Below are 21,035 nucleotides of genomic sequence, written 5' to 3' on the forward strand. Positions count from 1 at the left end.
TTCTTTTTAAAATGAAATATTTTATCTTCAAATGTTCTGATTTCATTTTCTATAACAAATGTCTTGGACTTGCTTGCAGATCATCATGCATTACTCTGGCATCGCAAAAGCAAACCCGAAACAGCTTGATCAAGTGCCGTCTCTAAACCTGATCGGAATTATTCATAGATGCCATTTTCTGCAAACCGGAGCATAACTGACAGATATACGGTTGCTGTCATACGTTTATAGACACCTTGCAGAATCTGCAAAACGGTAATACTTGCAACAAATTTAAGCCAACTTTTCACATAACAAATGTTTACTTGCAGTGCACAAGACACAGTAACTGCTGAAGTATGACCCCATTCATAAGTTTAGCACAAGGTTTTATCTAGGCACTTCTTGCCGCTCGCCATCTTTAAAGTAAAGGATTTGGACGTTGACTGGTGGTCTTTAACATGTTAATTTACATGAATTATGCGACGTTTAAAAGCAGAGATCGGAAACCATTCAGCTGCGCACAATTTCAAGTTCATTTGTGAATTGCGATTCATAACTTTCACTTCTGGAAGAGAGGCGTGTGCACGTTACATTAGTTCTCTGAATCACACTACGCACACCTGAAAAATGTAGGACGGTTTCTATGCAACGTTTTCTAAATGAGGCCCCTTGTATAATACACTGAATGTTAAACAAAAACTAATTAAAAAAGTTTGTGATCCTCAAGTTAATATAAAAAAACGGAAGTATCCTAGTCAGCTTGTTTCCCATATGTTGTTTTGTGGATGATATGGATTCACGAATTCTCTAAACTGACACAGTCTATTTTGGAAACATTAAACCTGATTTGGCAATCTCACCTGTAACTGCAGGAATCACTGAAACCGAATCGTTCCTTCACGATGATTCGCTTTCCAGAACCTTCACTGTCTCTGTTCTCCGACGAGAAACCTCTTCCATAAGCACCTGAAACAAGGACTTCACACACACACAATCCGCTTTTCCCGTGCAGTTTCACCTCTGCTCTATGTGAAAGCTCTATATGAAAGCTCGGTTCTGCCACAGAACAAAAGGTAATTGCGGCTTATCCCGAGTTTGTGTGCGCATGTGAAGTCGTGTTGCCATCGATTCATCAATACGAATCATTCATTTAGCATCAGAATAAACAACTTGAGTGTGAAGTGGTGAATGTGTCTGACATGCTTATCTTCTTCATCCTCATCCTCACTGCATGCTTATCTTCATCATCATCATCACTGCATGCTTGTCCTCATCATCCTCATTGCATGCTTATCTTCCTCATCCTCACTGCATGCTTATCTTCCTCATCCTCACTGCATGCTTATCTTCCTCATCCTCACTGCATGCTTATCTTCATCCTCACTGCATGCTTATCTTCCTCATCTTCACTGCATGCTTATCTTCCTCATCCTCACTGCATGCTTATCTTCCTCATCCTCATCCTCACTGCATGCTTATCTTCCTCATCCTCACTGCATGCTTATCTTCCTCATCCTCACTGCATGCTTATCTTCATCATCCTCATCCTCACTGCATGCTTATCTTCATCATCATCACTGCATGCTTATCTTCCTCATCCTCACTGCATGCTTATCCTCATCCTCACTACATGCTTATCTTCATCATTCTCACTGCATGCTTATCTTCATCATCCTCACTGCATGCTTATCTTCATCATCCTCACGGCATGCTTATCTTCATCATCATCACTGCATGTTTATCCTCATCCTCACTGCATGCTTATCTTCATCATCCTCACTCCACTCTTATCTTCATCATCATCACTGCATGCTCATCTTCCTCATCCTCACTGCATGCTTATCTTCATCATCCTCACTGCATGCTTATCTTCATCATCCTCACTGCATGCTTATCTTCCTCATCCTCACTGCATGCTTATCTTCATCATCCTCATCCTCACTGCATGCTTATCTTCATCCTCACTGCATGCTTATCTTCCTCATCCTCACTGCATGCTTATCCTCATCCTCACTGCATGCTTATCCTCATCCTCACTGCATGCTTATCTTCCTCATCCTCACTGCATGCTTATCGTCATCATCCTCATTGCATGCTTATCTTCCTCATCCTCACTGCATGCTTATCTTCATCCTCACTGCATGCTTATCCTCATCCTCACTGCATGCTTATCTTTATCCTCACTGGAGGAGTTTTGTATCGTTTCTTGTTTTATTCTGGCAGTGAGGTTTCCCGAGCCTGATTACATGTGTGAGAAGAGCTGATGAAGAGGAAAAGAGCGTAAGAAACAGGCTGAGACATCAGACTGTGAGAGAAGAGGAGTGAGGATCTGCTAGCTGCTGTGTTGAGGACTGGTTACTGCTGATCAACACCTCATCAAAACACACGATTCATCAAAGTTATGAGCAGTTGGAGGAATAATGAGAGCAGGAGACCGTCAAGCTTCTGCCCTTCAACAGTAGATCAGGTTCCTCAGATCCACTGTCCTGAAGTTCAGCTCAAGCATGATCACACTCACTCACCTGACGTTATCTAGTAACTCTGAAGCCCCTGACTAGCTTGTTCAGTGTGTTAGATTAGGGTTAGCAGGGCAGTGGGTTTGAGGAACTGCTGTAGACCGATTCTACTGGAGACTTGAAGTTGTGAGATCCAGAAAGTTGTGTTCTGTGTCATTTCAGCAACAGACAGCAAACAGAATTCATTAATCATTAGCAATTTTTCCATCCACAGTTCTCAATTTACCTGGAATGTGGCATAAACATATGTGAATAAAGCAGTTTCCATCATATGTGTTCAAGAATACAAAATCTTCACTTTCTGGGAAACTGGCCTAAAATATCAGTAATGCAATCGTGCTCTTTTTCCCTCCATCATAAATGTGTGTCTCGAGCGTCAGACGAAACACAGTCAATGCTGTCATGTTCTCTAGTGTTCGGATGCTGGCGTTCGGGAGCACACTCGTGTGAGACGCTTCTGGAGGGACTTAAACCAAACCATCCGGTTACTCCAGTTATCCAATCACAGCTGACGCTGAGGCACATCGAGGGATTTATTCTGTATATGTGTTTCCATCGTAGTTTATGTGCAAGTCTTCTACTCAGATACAAAATAGCACACCTCAAATGATGTGCATCTTGGTGTTCCATCCAGTGTTTTTCAGCGATATTCCAAATTCGGACTTTATCTTTTAAAAGTGAGACATGAAAACATCTTTCAGGCCACATTTTGATCCACAGATATTCAAACCAATGTTTGATTGCACTGAAAACGTCACAACAAATATATACTGTAAAAGCGATCACAGGCCATGTGACATTGTTTTACTGTACAGTGTGTGTGTCTTTATAAAGAGTGAATATTTAAGATCCGTTACCCATCGTCAGATTATCAATATCAGACGATTCTTCCTCTAGTGTGAGCGCAATATAACATCAAATAAACAATCATGAACTCAAGTCAAAGACAGAACTCTACATTAGTCTGATGCTACTGAATCTAAAACAAAAATGCCATGTATTCACATCAGCACTGAACTGCATTGTGGGAGTTATTTCCATCCATCAATAATCAGCTCTTTTCAGACAAACCTGAGAACAGTCGCAGTGAAGAGAAGAGGAGAATTCTCTCTTACAAACTTCAAAAATGGAGACGTCTGTTTTGCAGCAGTACAGAAATTGTTTTATTTTTTTTCTCTTTTATATACGGATGGCCTTTAAAAGTTTTAGACAGAAAAGTTTTACATGAGATTAAGAGGGAAATTAATTCCTTTCTCCTTGTTGTTGTTTGAGTCTCTCCTGTTCTCTGTCTATCGGGCACTTCTGAAGAATTGGCACCTCAGTCAACATGAGTTGTGTGTGTGTGTGTGTGTGTGTGTGTGTGTGTGTGTGTGTGTGTGTGTGTCAGATCCGTGTGAGCTGGTGCCACAGACTCGAGGGAAGAATACTCTCCACCTTCTCCATGATGAAGTTCAGCGGGGCGAACAGCGTGCTCAGAAACTGAGGGAGAAACAGACAGAAACCAGTCAAACTGCTCTCGAGATCACAGTCAATATGAGGAGAACATTCAGAAAACACAAAACCCTTCAGCTTCAGCTGATCTGACCGATACTGATATCCGGTTATTCTGCCAATAGTCGCACTATAATATTACAGGTTAAAATAAACAACAGAGCCCAGACTATTATATTCAACTATTTATTTTCACATATAATAATGACAAGTCGTATACAAACATTTAAGTTGCACATAAAGGTAGTTTTCATAAAACTCTTCATGACAAGACGATGACTTGGATTCAACCGCTCTATTCATATGGGTTTATTTTTTCATCTCTTTATGAACGTTATGAAGCGTCAGAGTTTTGGATGAAGAGACTTTTAATAAAGGGAAAGAAATCTCTCAGAATTCATTCAAAATATCAGTAACGCTTTGCTTTAAAGTCTTTATTTGTATAATGCATAAAGTATTTTTAATGCATTTAATCATGAATTATTCCTCTCCAGAAAGCCTAATGCATTAAAACACGCGACAAACAACCAATTTCATATGGAACAAGGAATCTGCAAATATTATAATGCATTTTAACTTTGGTTACCTTTATTTATGAAAAGATATAATGCATTATAATGTACATTGTGAATGCCTTTGTGATGCATTTAAGCAAAGTGTTCTGAAGATGAACGAAACTCTTCTGTGTTTGACTGATGTGAGGGAGAGTAACTGATGACAGAATGATGAATGCTGGGTAAACGCTCTCTTTAATGGTGTGTGTGTGTGTGATACTCACGGCTTTAGCGAACACTCCCATGAGCTCCGGGAACTGATGCGTGAGCAGCGCTAGCATCGCTGTGAAGGAGCAGAGACCCGCTGTGAACAGGATGAAGAACGGCAGCTCTTTCTTGGGATACACTGACACCTCGTGGAACACTGCTTACACACACACACAAACAAACACACGCACAAACACACACACACACACACACACACACACACACACACACACACACTCAGGGTTAACTACTAATGCAACATCAGTCAATAATCACATGACTTAAAGACACTGACACACGTTCATCGCTCACACATGAAACAGACCTGAGCCTGAACGACTGACGCGACTGATTCAGTCACACAGCGGACGAGCTTATCAAACACTTATCTAACGCTTATCTAACGCTTATCTAACACTTATCTAACGCTTATCAAACGCTTATCTAACGCTTATCTAACGCTTATCTAACGCTTATCAAACGCTTATCTAACGCTTATCAAACGCTTATCTAACGCTTATCTAACGCTTATCTAACGGTTATCAAACGCTTATCTAACGCTTATCTAACGCTTATCTAACGCTTATCTAACGGTTATCAAACACTTATCTAACGCTTATCTAACGGTTATCAAACACTTATCAAACGCTTATCTAACGCTTATCAAACGCTTATCTAACGCTTATCTAACGTGTTCGCTATAACAACAGCATACACGTTTAACTAGTGTTCATTTCATTAATGAAAACTTCAACGAAGAATGTTGATTGAAGGCCTTTTCCCCGTGACTAAGATGAAGACGACAACATTAAACAGTAACTCTGACTGGATCAACAGGATCCTACAGTCGCTCCTGACTGAATCTGTCATCCAAACATGAGCTCGACATCATTACTGGAGAATATATGCACTCACGCAACCTCTGAGAGACCATACAGTCTTTTTGCTGTTGTTTCAATAGAAAACATTAACTTTTTTTTACCAGTTTTCATAATGTAGAGTGTGTTCATTTACATGATAATATTATGAGGAAACTAGATGAGTAAAATAAAGCATGTGTTTGACTCCACGTTCTCTTGATTTGTTCTGACAGGAGAAAGACGACAATCATTCACAGTAATCATGATTACAACTGAGCAAAATCATTGAGATTATCAGTTTAACTATTACACAGCGTGACTAAATATGAGCGGGTTTGTATTGACTAAAACTTGACCAATCAAACAATATGACAACTAAAAAGTCGATTTGAGCGTAACGGATAAAGCGTCAGAGTGAGCGAGCGTCAGTGATCATCTGGTGTATTACAGACAGGAGAAGCTCTTACTGGGCAGCAGTTCTCTGTCCGCCGTCTCTGTGCACACCGGATACGGGTAAAACAAGTGTCCTTTCTCCAGAGGATACGGGATCATCCTGAAAGCTGAAGCATCAGTCCATCAACATCTAACGCATCTCCAAAACTTTCACCAGAATCTTCACTTTCAACCCTTCAATGTGAGTTACATATTCATTTCTGTCACGAATGGAGTTTGTGTTCCTCTGGCCTGATCAGTCGGGCTTTAAAAGACACTTAAAGTCTTAAAATCCCCCTGTAGTCGATCATTTTATCCCTTCAAACTCATCTTTGATCACCAAAATGACATTTTTATGTTTTTTTCCTTTAAAAAATAAATTCTTCGAGCCTTAAAACATCTTGACTGTAACTCGACACCCTTGCCTCATTTAGTATGCGCGGTTCTATGAATATGCAAATGATCCCCACCTCCACTCACTCACTCAGCTCAGAGATCCACTGGTTGACGATCACACGTTGATCTGATTGGTTACAAGGTAGTTTGTGACGTCAGAAACACCAGCGATTTCAAAGCGTGTGTTTGAGACTGTCTTTGGTTCACTGCAGTTTTAAGGAGGAAATACTCAGCAATGGTGTCGACTTATGAACTTACACATGCTTTGTCTTAAAGCATATTAAAAACACCACATAGACACATAAACAACATTAAAAGCTGGATTTACACCACAAGGGGACTTTAAGATTCAGTAATTTTGTTGATCTGACTGCACTCTGAATAATGACTATCATCTTCTGTAGATCTGCTTTAATGCTGAATCTGAATCTTATCTCATATTTGATGAAGTTTGATCATTGACTGTTATTTTCCTGTTTATTACAGTGAAGCTGCTTTGAAACGTTCTGTACTGTATAGAGCGCTGTAGAAATAAAGCTGAGGCGGCACAGGTTTCTCTGTACGGTAGATCTGTAGTTACTGTGATGGAGTCGTCTGTCTCGGATATGATTCATGGTTCTGGACTGTGACTTCTTAAAGTCTCCATGAAATAAAAATGGGCACTTCTTTTTTATTCTATGGAATATTGCAGTGTTTATTTGAAATGATTTATCGGTGCACATCATCATTATTGTGTTAAATTCATGTTCCTGGTAATCTTGAATAACAGCAGCATCTCTTCTCTTCTCTGATGATGAGAGCGGGGCAACCTGTCACTCACATGAGATCAGCCAATAGCAAACCACAATCATCCAATCAAATCCCCACAACACGTGTGTGTGTGTGTGAGAGAGTGTGAGTGTGTGAGTGAGAGTGTGTGTCACTCACTTCCCTCCCAGGTGCAGTGCAGCAGGTTGAGCGCTCCCTCGACCCGCTTCCAGTGCTGCAAGTGGAAGAATGTGTATGCGATCGCCTCACTGTCTCCGCGCTTCAGGATGTGCTCCGGTGGCAGGATCAGGCTCTTCATCTCTAAGAGGTACTGAGGAGACCCGGGGTCAACACAGGTCACACACGCGCGCTCTCACTCTCACACTCGCGCAGACACACACACACACACACACACGCGCAGACACACACACACACACACACACACACACACACACACACACACACACACACACACACACACACACACACACACACACACACACAACTCATTCTCACACAACTCACTATCACACTACTCTCTCACACACTGCTCTCTCACACACTACTCTCTCACACACTACTCTCTCACACACTACTCTCTCACACACTACTCTCTCACACACTACTCTCTCACACACTACTCTCTCACACACTACTCTCTCACACACTACTCACTCATACTTTCACTCTCCTCACTCTCACACAACTCACTCTCCTCATCCTCTCACACTACTACTCACTCTCACCTGCTCACTCTCACACTACTCACTCACACTACTCACTCACACTACTCACTCACACTACTCACTCACACTACTCACTCACACTACTCACTCACACTACTCACTCACACTACTCACTCACTCTCTCACAACTCACTCTCTCACAACTCACTCTCTCACAACTCACTCTCTCACAACTCACTCTCTCACAACTCACTCTCTCACAACTCACTCTCTCACAACTCACTCTCTCACAACTCACTCTCTCACAACTCACTCTCTCACAACTCACTCTACTAACTCTCACCTGCTCACTCATACTGCTCACTCTCACACTACTCACTCTCACACTACTCACTCTCACACTACTCACTCTCACACTACTCACTCTCACACTACTCACTCTCACACTACTCACTCTCACACTACTCACTCTCACACTACTCACTCTCACACTACTCACTCTCACACTACTCACTCTCACACTACTCACTCTCACACTACTCACTCTCACACTACTCACACTACTCACTCTTACTCACACTACTCACTCTCACACTACTCACTCTCACACTACTCACTCTCACACTACTCACTCTCACACTACTCACTCTCACACTACTCACTCTCACACTACTCACTCTCACACTACTCACTCTCACACTACTCACTCTCACACTACTCACTCTCACACTACTCACTCTCACACTACTCACTCTCACACTACTCAATCTACTCACTCTCACACCACTCACACTACTCAATCTCACACTAATCACACTACTCACTCTCACACTACACTACTCACTCTTACACTACTCACTACTCAATCTCACACTAATCACACTACTCACTCTCACACTACACTACTCACTCTTACACTACTCTCTCACTCTCCTCATCCTCTCACTCTCACACTACTCACTCTCACACTACTCACTCTCACACTACTCACTCTCACACTACTCACTCTCACACTACTCACTCTCACACTACTCACTCTCACACTACTCACTCTCACACTACTCACTCTCACACTACTCACTCTCACACTACTCACTCTCACACTACTCACTCTCACACTACTCACTCTCACACTACTCACTCTCACACTACTCACTCTCACACTACTCACTCTCACACTACTCACTCTACTCACTCTCACACTACTCAATCTACTCACTCTCACACTACTCTCTCTCCTCATCCTCTAACACTATTACTCACTCTCACCTGCTCACTATCACACTACTCACTCTACTCAATCTCACACTACACTACTCACTCTCACACTACACTCTCACACTACTCTCTCAGTCTCACCTGCTCACTCTCACCTGCTCACTCTCACACTACTCACTCTCACACTACTCACTCTCACACTACTCAATCTACTCACTCTCACACTACTCTCTCACACAACTCACTCTCCTCATCCTCTAACACTACTACTCACTCTCACCTGCTAACTATCACACTACTCACTCTACTCAATCTACTCACTCTCACACTACTCACACCACTCACTCTCACACCACTCACTCTCACACCACTCACTCTCACACCACTCACTCTCACACCACTCACTCTCACACCACTCACTCTCACACCACTCACTCTCACACCACTCACTGCACACCACTCACTCTCACACCACTCACTCTCTCTCACACCACTCACTCTACTCACTCTCACACTATTCACACTACTCACACACACACACACCACTCACTCACTCTCACACTACTCACTCTCACACTACTACTCACTCTCTCACACTATTACTCTCTGTCACACTACTCACTGTCACACTACTCACTGTCACACTACTCACTGTCACACTACTCACTGTCACACTACTCACTGTCACACTACTCACTGTCACACTACTCACTCTCACACTCCTCACTCTCACACTCCTCACTCTCACACTCCTCACTCTCACACTCCTCACTCTCACACTCCTCACTCTCACACTCCTCACTCTCACACTCCTCACTCTCACACTCCTCACTCTCACACTCCTCACTCTCACACTCCTCACTCTCACTCACACTCCTCACTCTCACTCACACTCCTCACTCTCACACTCCTCTCACTCTTCACCCTATCACACTACTACTCACTCTTACCTGCTCACTCTCACACCACTCACTCTCACACCACTCACTCTACTCACTCACACACCACTCACTCACTCACTCTCACACTACTCACTCTCACACTACTACTCACTCTCTCACACTATTACTCACTGTCACACTACTCACTGTCACACTACTCACTGTCACACTCCTCACTGTCACACTCCTCACTGTCACACTCCTCACTGTCACACTCCTCACTGTCACACTCCTCACTGTCACACTCCTCACTGTCACACTCCTCACTGTCACACTCCTCACTGTCACACTCCTCACTGTCACACTCCTCACTCTCACACTCCTCACTCTCACACTCCTCACTCTCACTCTCACACTCCTCACTCTCACACTACACTCTCACACTACTCTCTCACTCTCACCTGCTCACTCTCACCTGCTCACTCTCACCTGCTCACTCTCACACTACTCACTCTCACACTACTCACTCTCACACTACTCACTCTCACACTACTCACTCTCACACTACTCACTCTCACACTACTCAATCTACTCACTCTCACACTACTCTCTCACACAACTCACTCTCCTCATCCTCTAACACTACTACTCACTCTCACCTGCTCACTATCACACTACTCACTCTACTCAATCTACTCACTCTCGCACTACTCACACCACTCACTCTCACACCACACTCTCACACTATTCACACACTACTCACTCTCACACTACTACTCACTCTCTCACACTATTACTCATTCTCACACTCCTCACACTCCTCTCACTCTTCACCCTATCACACTACTACTCACTCTTACCTGCTCACTCTCACACCACTCACTCTACTCACTCTCACACCACTCACTCTACTCACTCTCACACTATTCACACACCACTCACTCACTCACTCTCACACTACTCACTCTCACACTACTACTCACTCTCTCACACTATTACTCACTGTCACACTACTCACTGTCACACTCCTCACTGTCACACTCCTCACTGTCACACTCCTCACTCTCACACTCCTCACTCTCACACTCCTCACTCTCACACTCCTCACTCTCACTCTCACACTCCTCACTCTCACACTCCTCACTCTCACACTCCTCACTCTCACACTCCTCACTCTCACACTCCTCACTCTCACACTCCTCACTCTCACACTCCTCACTCTCACACTCCTCACTCTCACACTCCTCACTCTCACTCTCACACTCCTCACTCTCACACTCCTCACTCTCACACTCCTCACTCTCACACTCCTCACTCTCACACTCCTCACTCTCACACTCCTCACTCTCACACTCCTCACTCTCACACTCCTCTCTCACTCTCACACTCCTCTCTCACTCTCACACTCCTCTCTCACTCTCACACTACTCACTCTCACACTACTCACTCTCACACTACTCACTCTCACACTACTCACTCTCACACTACTCACTCTCACACTACTCACTCTCCTCATCCTCTAACACTACTACTCACTCTCACCTGCTCACTATCACACTACTCACTCTACTCAATCTACTCACTCTCACACTACTCACACCACTCACTCTCACACCACTCACTCTCACACTATTCACACTACTCACACACTACTCACTCTCACACTACTACTCACTCTCTCACACTATTACTCATTCTCACACTACTCACTGTCACACTACTCACTGTCACACTACTCACTGTCACACTCCTCACTGTCACACTCCTCACTGTCACACTCCTCACTGTCACACTCCTCACTGTCACACTCCTCACTGTCACACTCCTCACTGTCACACTCCTCACTGTCACACTCCTCACTGTCACACTCCTCACTGTCACACTCCTCACTCTCACACTCCTCACTCTCACACTCCTCACTCTCACACTCCTCACTCTCACACTCCTCACTCTCACACTCCTCACTCTCACACTCCTCACTCTCACACTCCTCACTCTCACACTCCTCACTCTCACACTCCTCACTCTCACACTCCTCACTCTCACACTCACACTCACACTCCTCACTCTCACACTCCTCTCACTCTTCACCCTATCACACTACTACTCACTCTTACCTGCTCACTCTCACACCACTCACTCTACTCACTCTCACACCACTCACTCTACTCGCTCACTCTACTCACTCTAACACCACTCACTCTCACACTCACTCAGCTGTGTAACGGTGAGGGAGTGCGGCTCACTTTGGGTACGTGTGGGTTGAACTCAACGGCTCTGTGTATGGCTTCCACTGCATTCATTTCTGCGGTGCTCAAACCTCTCCGTGACGCCGCCTCTGGAGAAAACCTGCACACACACATTTGAGTTATTACAGCCAAACACACCAGAGAACCTGCACACACACAGAGTTATTACAGCCAAACACACCAGAGAACCTGCACACATTATTACAGCCAAACACACCAGAGAACCTGCACACACACATTAGAGTTATTACAGCTAAACACACCAGAGAACCTGCACACACACATTAGAGTTATTACAGCCAAACACACCAGAGAACCTGCACACACACAGAGTTATTACAGCCAAACACACCAGAGAACCTGCACACACAGAGTTATTACAGCCAAACACTACAGAGAACCTGCACACACACATTAGAGTTATTACAGCCAAACACACCAGAGAACCTGCACACACACATTAGAGTTATTACAGCTAAACACACCAGAGAACCTGCACACACAGTCACACACATTAGAGTTATTACAGCCAAACACACCAGAGAACCTGCACACACACATTAGAGTTATTACAGCCAAACACACCAGAGAACCTGCACACACACATTAGAGTTATTACAGCCAAACACACCAGAGAACCTGCACACACACATTAGAGTTATTACAGCCAAACAAACCAGAGAACCTGCACACACACATTAGAGTTATTACAGCTAAACACACCAGAGAACCTGCACACACACATTAGAGTTATTACAGCTAAACACACCAGAGAACCTGCACACACACAATAGAGTTATTACAGCCAAACACACCAGAGAACCTGCACACACACAATAGAGTTATTACAGCCAAACACACCAGAGAACCTGCACACACACATTAGAGTTATTACAGCCAAACAAACCAGAGAACCTGCACACACACATCAGAGTTATTACAGCTAAACACACCAGAGAACCTGCACACACATTAGAGTTATTACAGCCAAACAAACCAGAGAACCTGCACACACACATCAGAGTTATTACAGCCAAACAAACCAGAGAACCTGCACACACACATTAGAGTTATTACAGCCAAACAAACCAGAGAACCTGCACACACACATCAGAGTTATTACAGCTAAACACACCAGAGAACCTGCACACACACATTAGAGTTATTACAGCCAAACACACCAGAGAACCTGCACACACACAGAGTTATTACAGCCAAACACACCAGAGAACCTGCACACACACATTAGATTTATTACAGCCAAACAAACCAGAGAACCTGCACACACACATTAGAGTTATTACAGCCAAACAAACCAGAGAACCTGCACACACACATTAGAGTTATTACAGCTAAACACACCAGAGAACCTGCACACACATTAGAGTTATTACAGTCAAACACACCAGAGAACCTGCACACACACATTAGAGTTATTACAGCTAAACACACCAGAGAACCTGCACACACACATTAGAGTTATTACAGCTAAACACACCAGAGAACCTGCACACACACATTAGAGTTATTACAGCCAAACACACCAGAGAACCTGCACACACACATTAGAGTTATTACAGCTAAACACACCAGCTCTGATTAATCCTGCCTGAATCATAATCATACACTGTTTGTTCATTGGCCTGTCACTGATGGAGTTTGGGTTCCTGCCACTTAATATTCAACACTATTATTGATCTGACTGTACTGACGTGTTATGAGAACTGAACTGAGCTGATGATGACATCACTGTTTTCTCAAGAACTGCTTTATAGATTAAATGAACTAATTTAATAATTGATGATCTTTACACTAAACTGATTTCAGCTGAACAGACGAAATGAATAATTTTCCTGTTTATCACTGTAAAGCTGAAACCATCTGTAATGTATAAAGCGCAATAAAAATAAAGCTGACTTGACTAATATGATTTTTTTTTAAACCTGATATCAGTCTATAATGAGTATATAATTATGATAATGACTTCCCCTTCTTTGAGCCGTTTGTAAGTTGAATGTTACAGCTTTAAACTCTTCCAGTTATTTACCTTTACAAAACCAGTCCGTTATTCTGCTTTATATCGCAAACTGGTATTTCTTATATTATTTTAATTTATTAGCATAATCATAAACACATTGGCTTGTAGCACAAATAGTTTTATCGTTTACTGCACTTTGTTATTCTTCTATAGTGGCTAATGAAGGGAGCATTGCTAAATAAGGTGCATGTGTGCAAAGTTCCTGCTCGATATATAACTAACAGTGCAGAAAGAAGAGATCTAGTGGACTCTGAGTGACATCTGCTGCATTCACGTGAGGAAAACATACACTATGTAGCATTCATTTATTTTGCAATTAAACCGTTTTCAAGCCTGTCATGAATAACAGAGCAGGCGAATGCGAACTCACTTATCAGACACGGCTCTGGCCTTCAGAAGCGCCGCTGTGTAGCAGATCGTGGCGGACTTTGGCAAACTGATGTCTGTGGAAGACAACAATCATGTGATGATGGAGAAGTACATCATTATCCATAAGAGACTCAAAACATACGCCCGAGGACTCAAACACAAGGTGTGGAAAACAGGGTGGAAAAGGGCCAAACACCGACAGTTCACGCTTTTAATTTGAGTCAAACTTTGAATGTGCATTACAATTTAAACTATACAAAAGTCCTTGAACATGGAAAGCAATAGAAATGTCAGAAATTAATAAGTATATTTCCCCTCACAGATCACGATCAGTCTCTCCTCTCATATCTTCATGTTTCCTCACAATATTCTCATGCAATACATGCAAAAACATCTGTAACGATGTGTGTGTGTGCGTGCGTGTGTGTTGGTCGTACCGTCGTACTTGGCGAGCACGGCCTGAACATCGGCGTAGTTCTGCAGCTCCAGAAGAGACTCCAGCAGGTTCTCATGAATATTGAACATGCTGAGTAGAGGAAACTCCTTCATTAACTGCAGGAAACACAGAAACAGCTCACATTCTCCACCACTGCAGACTGTGTGTGTGTGTGTGTGTGTGTGTGTGTGTGTGTGGTTTAATTGCTGCACCTCAGTTGTGCATTATTTTCAATAAAACAGCAGGCCATCATTAATCTGACTGTTCAAGATATCTAGAACTCTCACTGAATATCACTTTCAGTTTGCTGATTCCATTATTGTTGACAATGGCATTCATATCTTCTGTGTGGATCAGAGTGTGTGTCAAGAGTCAAAGGTCACTCACGTCTCGCATCATCTTGACGGCTTCTCGCGTGCGGCCGAGCTTTCTGGAGCACATGGCAAGTCTTCTCTTGATGTAGACTAACACATTTGTGTCCCTTCCTACGAAACACACACGCACGCGCACACACACACACACACACACACACACACACACACACACACACACACACACACACACACACACACACACACAAAGAATAACAAAATATAAATAAAATAAAGCAAAAATTTAAGTATAATTAATTGCAAAAACCCATGACCATCATAAAAGAAGCTTAAGAAGCAACAGATTTTCAGCAGCACATACTGTCCACAGCGACGCCTACTAAAGCTGCAGTTATTCTGCGTTTGAGTAGCGTGTGTCAGCTTGTCATACAGTTCTCTCTTTGCGGTTCACATTGTTTTGTCGTGGGGGTGGAGGCAAGGGAGTGGGGCGTGTCCAAAAGGCCTGGCCACGCCTCCCTCGAGATTACATCATCATCAGCTTGTCTAAATGTGGATTAACGCATTTGATTCGGTTAAAGTAAAAGATCAGTTTTCATCAGAGTTTTATTAGCCATAGGCTGCTGTTTATTTCTCTCAGTGAGCAGTGAGCACGCGTTCACACTGCCGATGGATTCTAGAGCTGCAAATAACCGATTCATCTTTTGAATAAATCATTTCTTTAATTAATCAGATGAAATTTTTTAAATGATTACTTATTAAAATTCATATTATTCATTAAAATATTAATACATTTTAATCTATTTTTTTTTTTATTCCACATCCTGCCCAATGTTGTCCTCCAAACAAAGTGCAATATAAAGCCTGTGAATGTATTTATGTAGGCTATGCTATACATTATGTGCAAAACAGGCTTAAAATATAACATTTTAAACCAAAAAAGTGCTTTCCATTTTAAAGTAGAAGTTAAAATAACAAACAAAAGCACAAAATGTGAGTTTGTACGAGGTTTAAGGAACACACATTCCCTCATCTGAACATTTATAGGCTACTCCAACAATACTGACAATTTACTGTTACTGCCCTCATCAAAATATGATTACTTGGTGTTACATGTTAGAAATTAAATTTAAGTTTAATATTCTACAAGACCCTTCATAGCACTAATATACATTATGTAGCATAATGTATATTTCAGTCAGAACGATTGCGCTCCGTCTGTTTGACGCGGTGATCCTTCATTGAAGTTGAACAGAGACTAGCTTGTTGTCAGGTTATGCAAAATGGAAATACTTGCGGGACTTTCTAACATTAGGATATAACAAAAAACGCAAGTTATGCGCTGAGGAAAGACCAGGGGCCTGTACCATGAAGGTAGCTGAACAAACTCGGGGTTACAGGATTGGTTTTGAGTTGACAAAACCAAACCGATGCAATCAGGCTTTATTGGTACCATGATGCAGCTCATCAACTTTCTTTGTCAACTCAGGCTTTGATCCTCAAGCTATGATTACTCCACGCGCGCGTGCACATAAAAGAGTGACGTCGACACTGAACAACCAATCGCGGGTAGAGCGAGAGCGATATATTTTTCCGCGGAGGAGCAAGAGATAATCATTCATAATTACGATTAATTTAAATATGTATTTCAAGCTCGAAACAATACGGTCTCTGCTGCCAAAGCAAGAGAAGACTGTTGGAGAAAGATTGCTGATGGTTAATGTGTAAGTTAAACAAATACGTTCTATTTATGTAAAATTATGTATTACATAAATACACATACAATAAGTATGTATAGCCTATATTATGTGTAATATAGCCTATAGCCTATTTTTATAATATATAAAAAATGTGCATGTATGTAGGCTACTAAGAAAGATTATATTATTCATTGTTCATATTATTCAATATTCATTGATTTTTGATGTAACCCCAACTCCAAATGTTCTTGTCAGCAGATAAAGACAAAATATAAAAATATAATTTAAAGTGGTGAGTATTTACCACAACCTTTTTACTTTTGTGAACATTTTATCACAAACACTTGTTTGCAGCAAACAGAAATAAAGAGTTAAATTCAGTAAACCAGAATACACTGTGGCGGAGGAGTTGGCTCTGAGTAGGCAATAAGGGACGGGCGATTATGGATGTGATTACAGGTGCTGTACAATCTTTTTTAAGTTGTAAATATAGCTGACTGTTGTGCAGTAGAGGGAAATACAGTGTCCCTGTTGAAGCCAGCACACATACACACAGTCTCCCACACAGAGGTCAGTATGCAGCAGACAGAACACCAAACATAACCTGCTTTACAACAGTTATGCTTTACATTAGCCAGTTTTATTTATTAGGGTGGAGGAAATGAAGACACTGTGTGTCTGTGTGTTCTCAGACAGTTGCTGATGTGAATGCACTGGGCTTTTTATTATGGCAAACATTTGAATGTGTGGCATAAAAAAGGGACTGGCCCTTACACATCTCTTTTATTGTAGGATTTTTCACAACCTGCCCCAGAAACTGAGGCCTCTACCTCAATGGCCTTCAGAAGAAATGTGAACAAGGTAAGGATATAAAACCCTTGACATAAATTACAGTCAGTTCTGTGTTTGTAGGAAGTCAAGGAACTTTTTGTGATTTGATGAGCCTTCAGAAGAAATGTGAACAAGGTAAGGATATAAAACCCTTGACATAAATTACAGTCAGTTCTGTGTTTGTAGGAAGTCAAGGAACTTTTTGTGATTTGATGAGCCTCCAGAAAACTTGTAATGATCATGTTTGTGGTGGAATTATGTTTCAGGTGGAAACAGACTCAGTCAGGGACTCAGGGCCCTGTACAAAAGGAGTCTTGAACTAGACTGCACACTAAAGGAGACTTGAACTAGACTGCACACAAAAGGAGTCTTGAACTAGACTGCACACTAAAGGAGTCTTGAACTAGACTGCACACTAAAGGAGTCTTGAACTAGACTGCACACTAAAGGAGTCTTGAACTAGACTGCACACAAAAGGAGTCTTGAACTAGACTGCACACTAAAGGAGTCTTGAACTAGACTGCACACTAAAGGAGTCTTGAACTAGACTGCACACTAAAGGAGCTGGACTGTGAGCTGAGGAGGCTCCAAGATGGAGATCAAACAGCTGGATAAAACTGATCTCAGTATGTGAACTTATTTAACCAAGTAACACTTTAGTATAAATATTTTTTAATGCAACTTTCTCTTGCTCTCTTTCTCCCTCCCATCCCACAAAACCAATAAAACAGTTTGAGACCTATCTTCAGTTTCAATGTGCTTTTATTAAGTGTAATATTGTATGGTGATTGCATCTACATCTGCACCAGCTGGGTGGTCCGCTCTGGTGACTCTGAAGCGCCGAACACAGTTGAAATGTGCCTTTAGGAGGCCAAAGGTCATCTCTATCTTCACTCTGGTTTTACTGAGGGCCACATTGAAGCGGTGCTGTGGCCCTGTCTGAGGGTCATGATAGGGGGTTATTGTGTAGGTTTTTCTATCTCAGTTCAAATTAAGTGTTTTGTACTGTACCAAATTTAACTGGCTTTCCTCAAAGCGCTGATACAACACAGACTCACAGAAATTTGTGAGTCAAGCACTGGAGCCAGGCCATTTACCATCCAAACTTGTGATCATACGTTCACGACCACAAGTCGTCTGCAGATGAAATGTTTAGTAGATCATTGTTATATCTGTTAATGTTACTATTAATTTAAAGATTCATCTCACATATTCACATCTCTACCTGAACATTAAGGCTGTGATAGGACTTACTATTAACATACTCTGCCTCATGTTCCCCTAAAGCAGTGGAGATTGGAGCAATAGACTACATATTGCAATGACTCTAGGGAATCCTATCATAAGATTAACAGAATAATAATAAAAAAGATTAAAAATAATTCTGTATTGTAAATAACATGTATTGTATAGTACATTTGTGAAATTTGCTTTAAAAAAAAAAAAAAAAGTGTTCATGTGATGTCACCCTATCAATATATCTTACCGGCAATTTTATAAAAGCCCTCTTTTATGGACATGGTCGATAAATGTCCGGGGAACACTATTAATGTAGCCTACTCCTGCAGAGCGACCTTGCGAATGGTTTTCCCCGAGCTTCTGTGCGTCACCCACCGTGCAAGAATGTACCACTTGCAACAACAAAAAAACGCAACGCAATATTTGCGGTACAGTAAGTGCATGAATTCGACGTGATAAATTCTTTATGTGCGGCTCAAGAAGTTCGCAAAGATAATACATTGCTTCCGCGGAAAATCTGTAGGCTCTCTTTCTTACAAATAACTATCAGGAAAGGCAAGGGGATTTTGTCATGCTAAAAACTCTTTCTTTACGAAGTGCTCGTATAACAATTTGCGCTGAGATGTCCAAGCCATTGCAACAGACACTGGGAATAAGTTACATCACCTATATGTTTCTTTGCTCTCAGCTGATTGGTCAAACTTCAGTCTGAGATCTCGAATCCAGAACATAACCTGCCCCGGAGCAGGTTAGCCGTGCAGCGTAAGATACCATGGCAACGAACACCGATTAAAGCCAAGCTACTTTCATAGTACCTAAAACCCAGGGTTGGCGGAAACTAAACTGAAACATAGCTGGCTAGCCACCTAAACCGGCTTCATGGTACAGGCCCCAGGGTAAACACTTCTGCTTAGTTTGAAATGCTGACAAATAAAGCGTTCTGATGTTTCAGTCGAGATCCGCCACTGTTTTCCTCAAGCCTTCCATCCATAGAAATGTGTTAATTACTACTGTAAAACACACAGATTATCGTTGATGATTATTTAATTATCAACTATACTCAATTATAGGATTAGTTGTTGCAGCCCAAATTGATTCTTTTCCTTTCATAAATAATACTTATTATTGCCTACATCACCGTATGATGGATTATGACATTTATAAACGAGATGCTTTGATGTTGGTCCAGCGGCACAGAACCGTTGTAAGACCGGAAGTGAGTTACAAACCTGCGCAGGATCAGCAGGAGAGAGACTGAGATACTGACGACTTGTTTTAGTTCAGAATCGCTTCTTTCTTTTAGGAGACAAAAACTCCTTTTCGCAGTGGAGGGATGCTTTCATAGTTCCTATAACTTTTGGCAGAAGCACACGCTTCTTTGTGTAATGGCACCGCAGAAACTGTGAATAAATTTAGTTATAGGAAAACTTTTTTCAGTGTGTGTGTGAGAAGAGGTCAGGTGTGTGTGTGAGGTGTGAGGTGAGGTCAGGTGTGTGTGAATGAGATGAGGTCAGGTGTGTGCGATGTGAGGTTAGGTCAGGTGTGTGTGTGAGGAGAGGTCAGGTGTGTGTGTGTGAGGTAAGGACAGGTGTGTGCGATGTGAGGTTAGGTCAGGTGTGTGTGAGGTTAGGTCAGGTGTGTGTGAGGTCAGGTGTGTGTGTGAGGTGAGGTTAGGTCAGGTGTGTGCAAGGTGAGGTCAGATGTGTGTGTGAGGTAAGGTGAGGTCATGTGTGTGTGAGGTCAGGTGTGTGTGTGAGGTGAGGTGAGGTCAGGTGTGTGTGTGAGGTGAGGTGAGGTCAGGTGTGTGTGGTGAGGTCAGGTGTGTGTGGTGAGGTCAGGTGTGTGTGTGTGTGTGAGATGAGGTCAGGTGTGTA

General features: G+C 42.3%; 1 protein-coding gene and 1 long non-coding RNA gene across 4 annotated transcripts in view; both read right to left on the reverse strand.

Annotated features, from left to right (window-relative positions):
* Nucleotides 1-3,637: 3,637 nt before the first annotated feature.
* Nucleotides 3,638-21,035, reverse strand: part of st7 (suppression of tumorigenicity 7) — a 40,168-nt gene continuing 22,770 nt past the window's right edge. The window contains exons 9-16 of one of the 3 annotated variants that reach the window (XM_082181427.1): nucleotides 15,450-15,547; nucleotides 15,064-15,178; nucleotides 14,628-14,700; nucleotides 12,217-12,319; nucleotides 7,366-7,516; nucleotides 6,078-6,170; nucleotides 4,768-4,907; nucleotides 3,638-3,977 (exon numbers count right to left, since the gene is read on the reverse strand). In XM_082181427.1, the coding sequence (XP_082037553.1) occupies nucleotides 3,882-3,977; nucleotides 4,768-4,907; nucleotides 6,078-6,170; nucleotides 7,366-7,516; nucleotides 12,217-12,319; nucleotides 14,628-14,700; nucleotides 15,064-15,178; nucleotides 15,450-15,547 (869 nt within the window). In that variant the 3' untranslated portion in view covers nucleotides 3,638-3,881. Of the gene's footprint in view, nucleotides 3,978-4,767; nucleotides 4,911-6,077; nucleotides 6,171-7,365; nucleotides 7,517-12,216; nucleotides 12,320-14,627; nucleotides 14,701-15,063; nucleotides 15,179-15,449; nucleotides 15,548-21,035 lie in introns of all 3 variants that reach the window. The other 2 variants (XM_082181426.1, XM_082181428.1) reach the window with 2 other exon arrangements.
* LOC309507272 lies at nucleotides 8,426-11,063 on the reverse strand. Its single transcript, XR_014209107.1, has 3 exons — nucleotides 10,646-11,063; nucleotides 9,021-9,429; nucleotides 8,426-8,474 (listed from the first exon to the last, which is right to left on the reverse strand). It is a non-coding gene; the product is annotated as an uncharacterized lncRNA (long non-coding RNA).

Source organism: Leuciscus leuciscus (genome assembly GCF_965113295.1).
Source record: "Leuciscus leuciscus genome assembly, chromosome: 10".
Classification (NCBI taxonomy): Eukaryota; Metazoa; Chordata; class Actinopteri; order Cypriniformes; family Leuciscidae; genus Leuciscus; species Leuciscus leuciscus.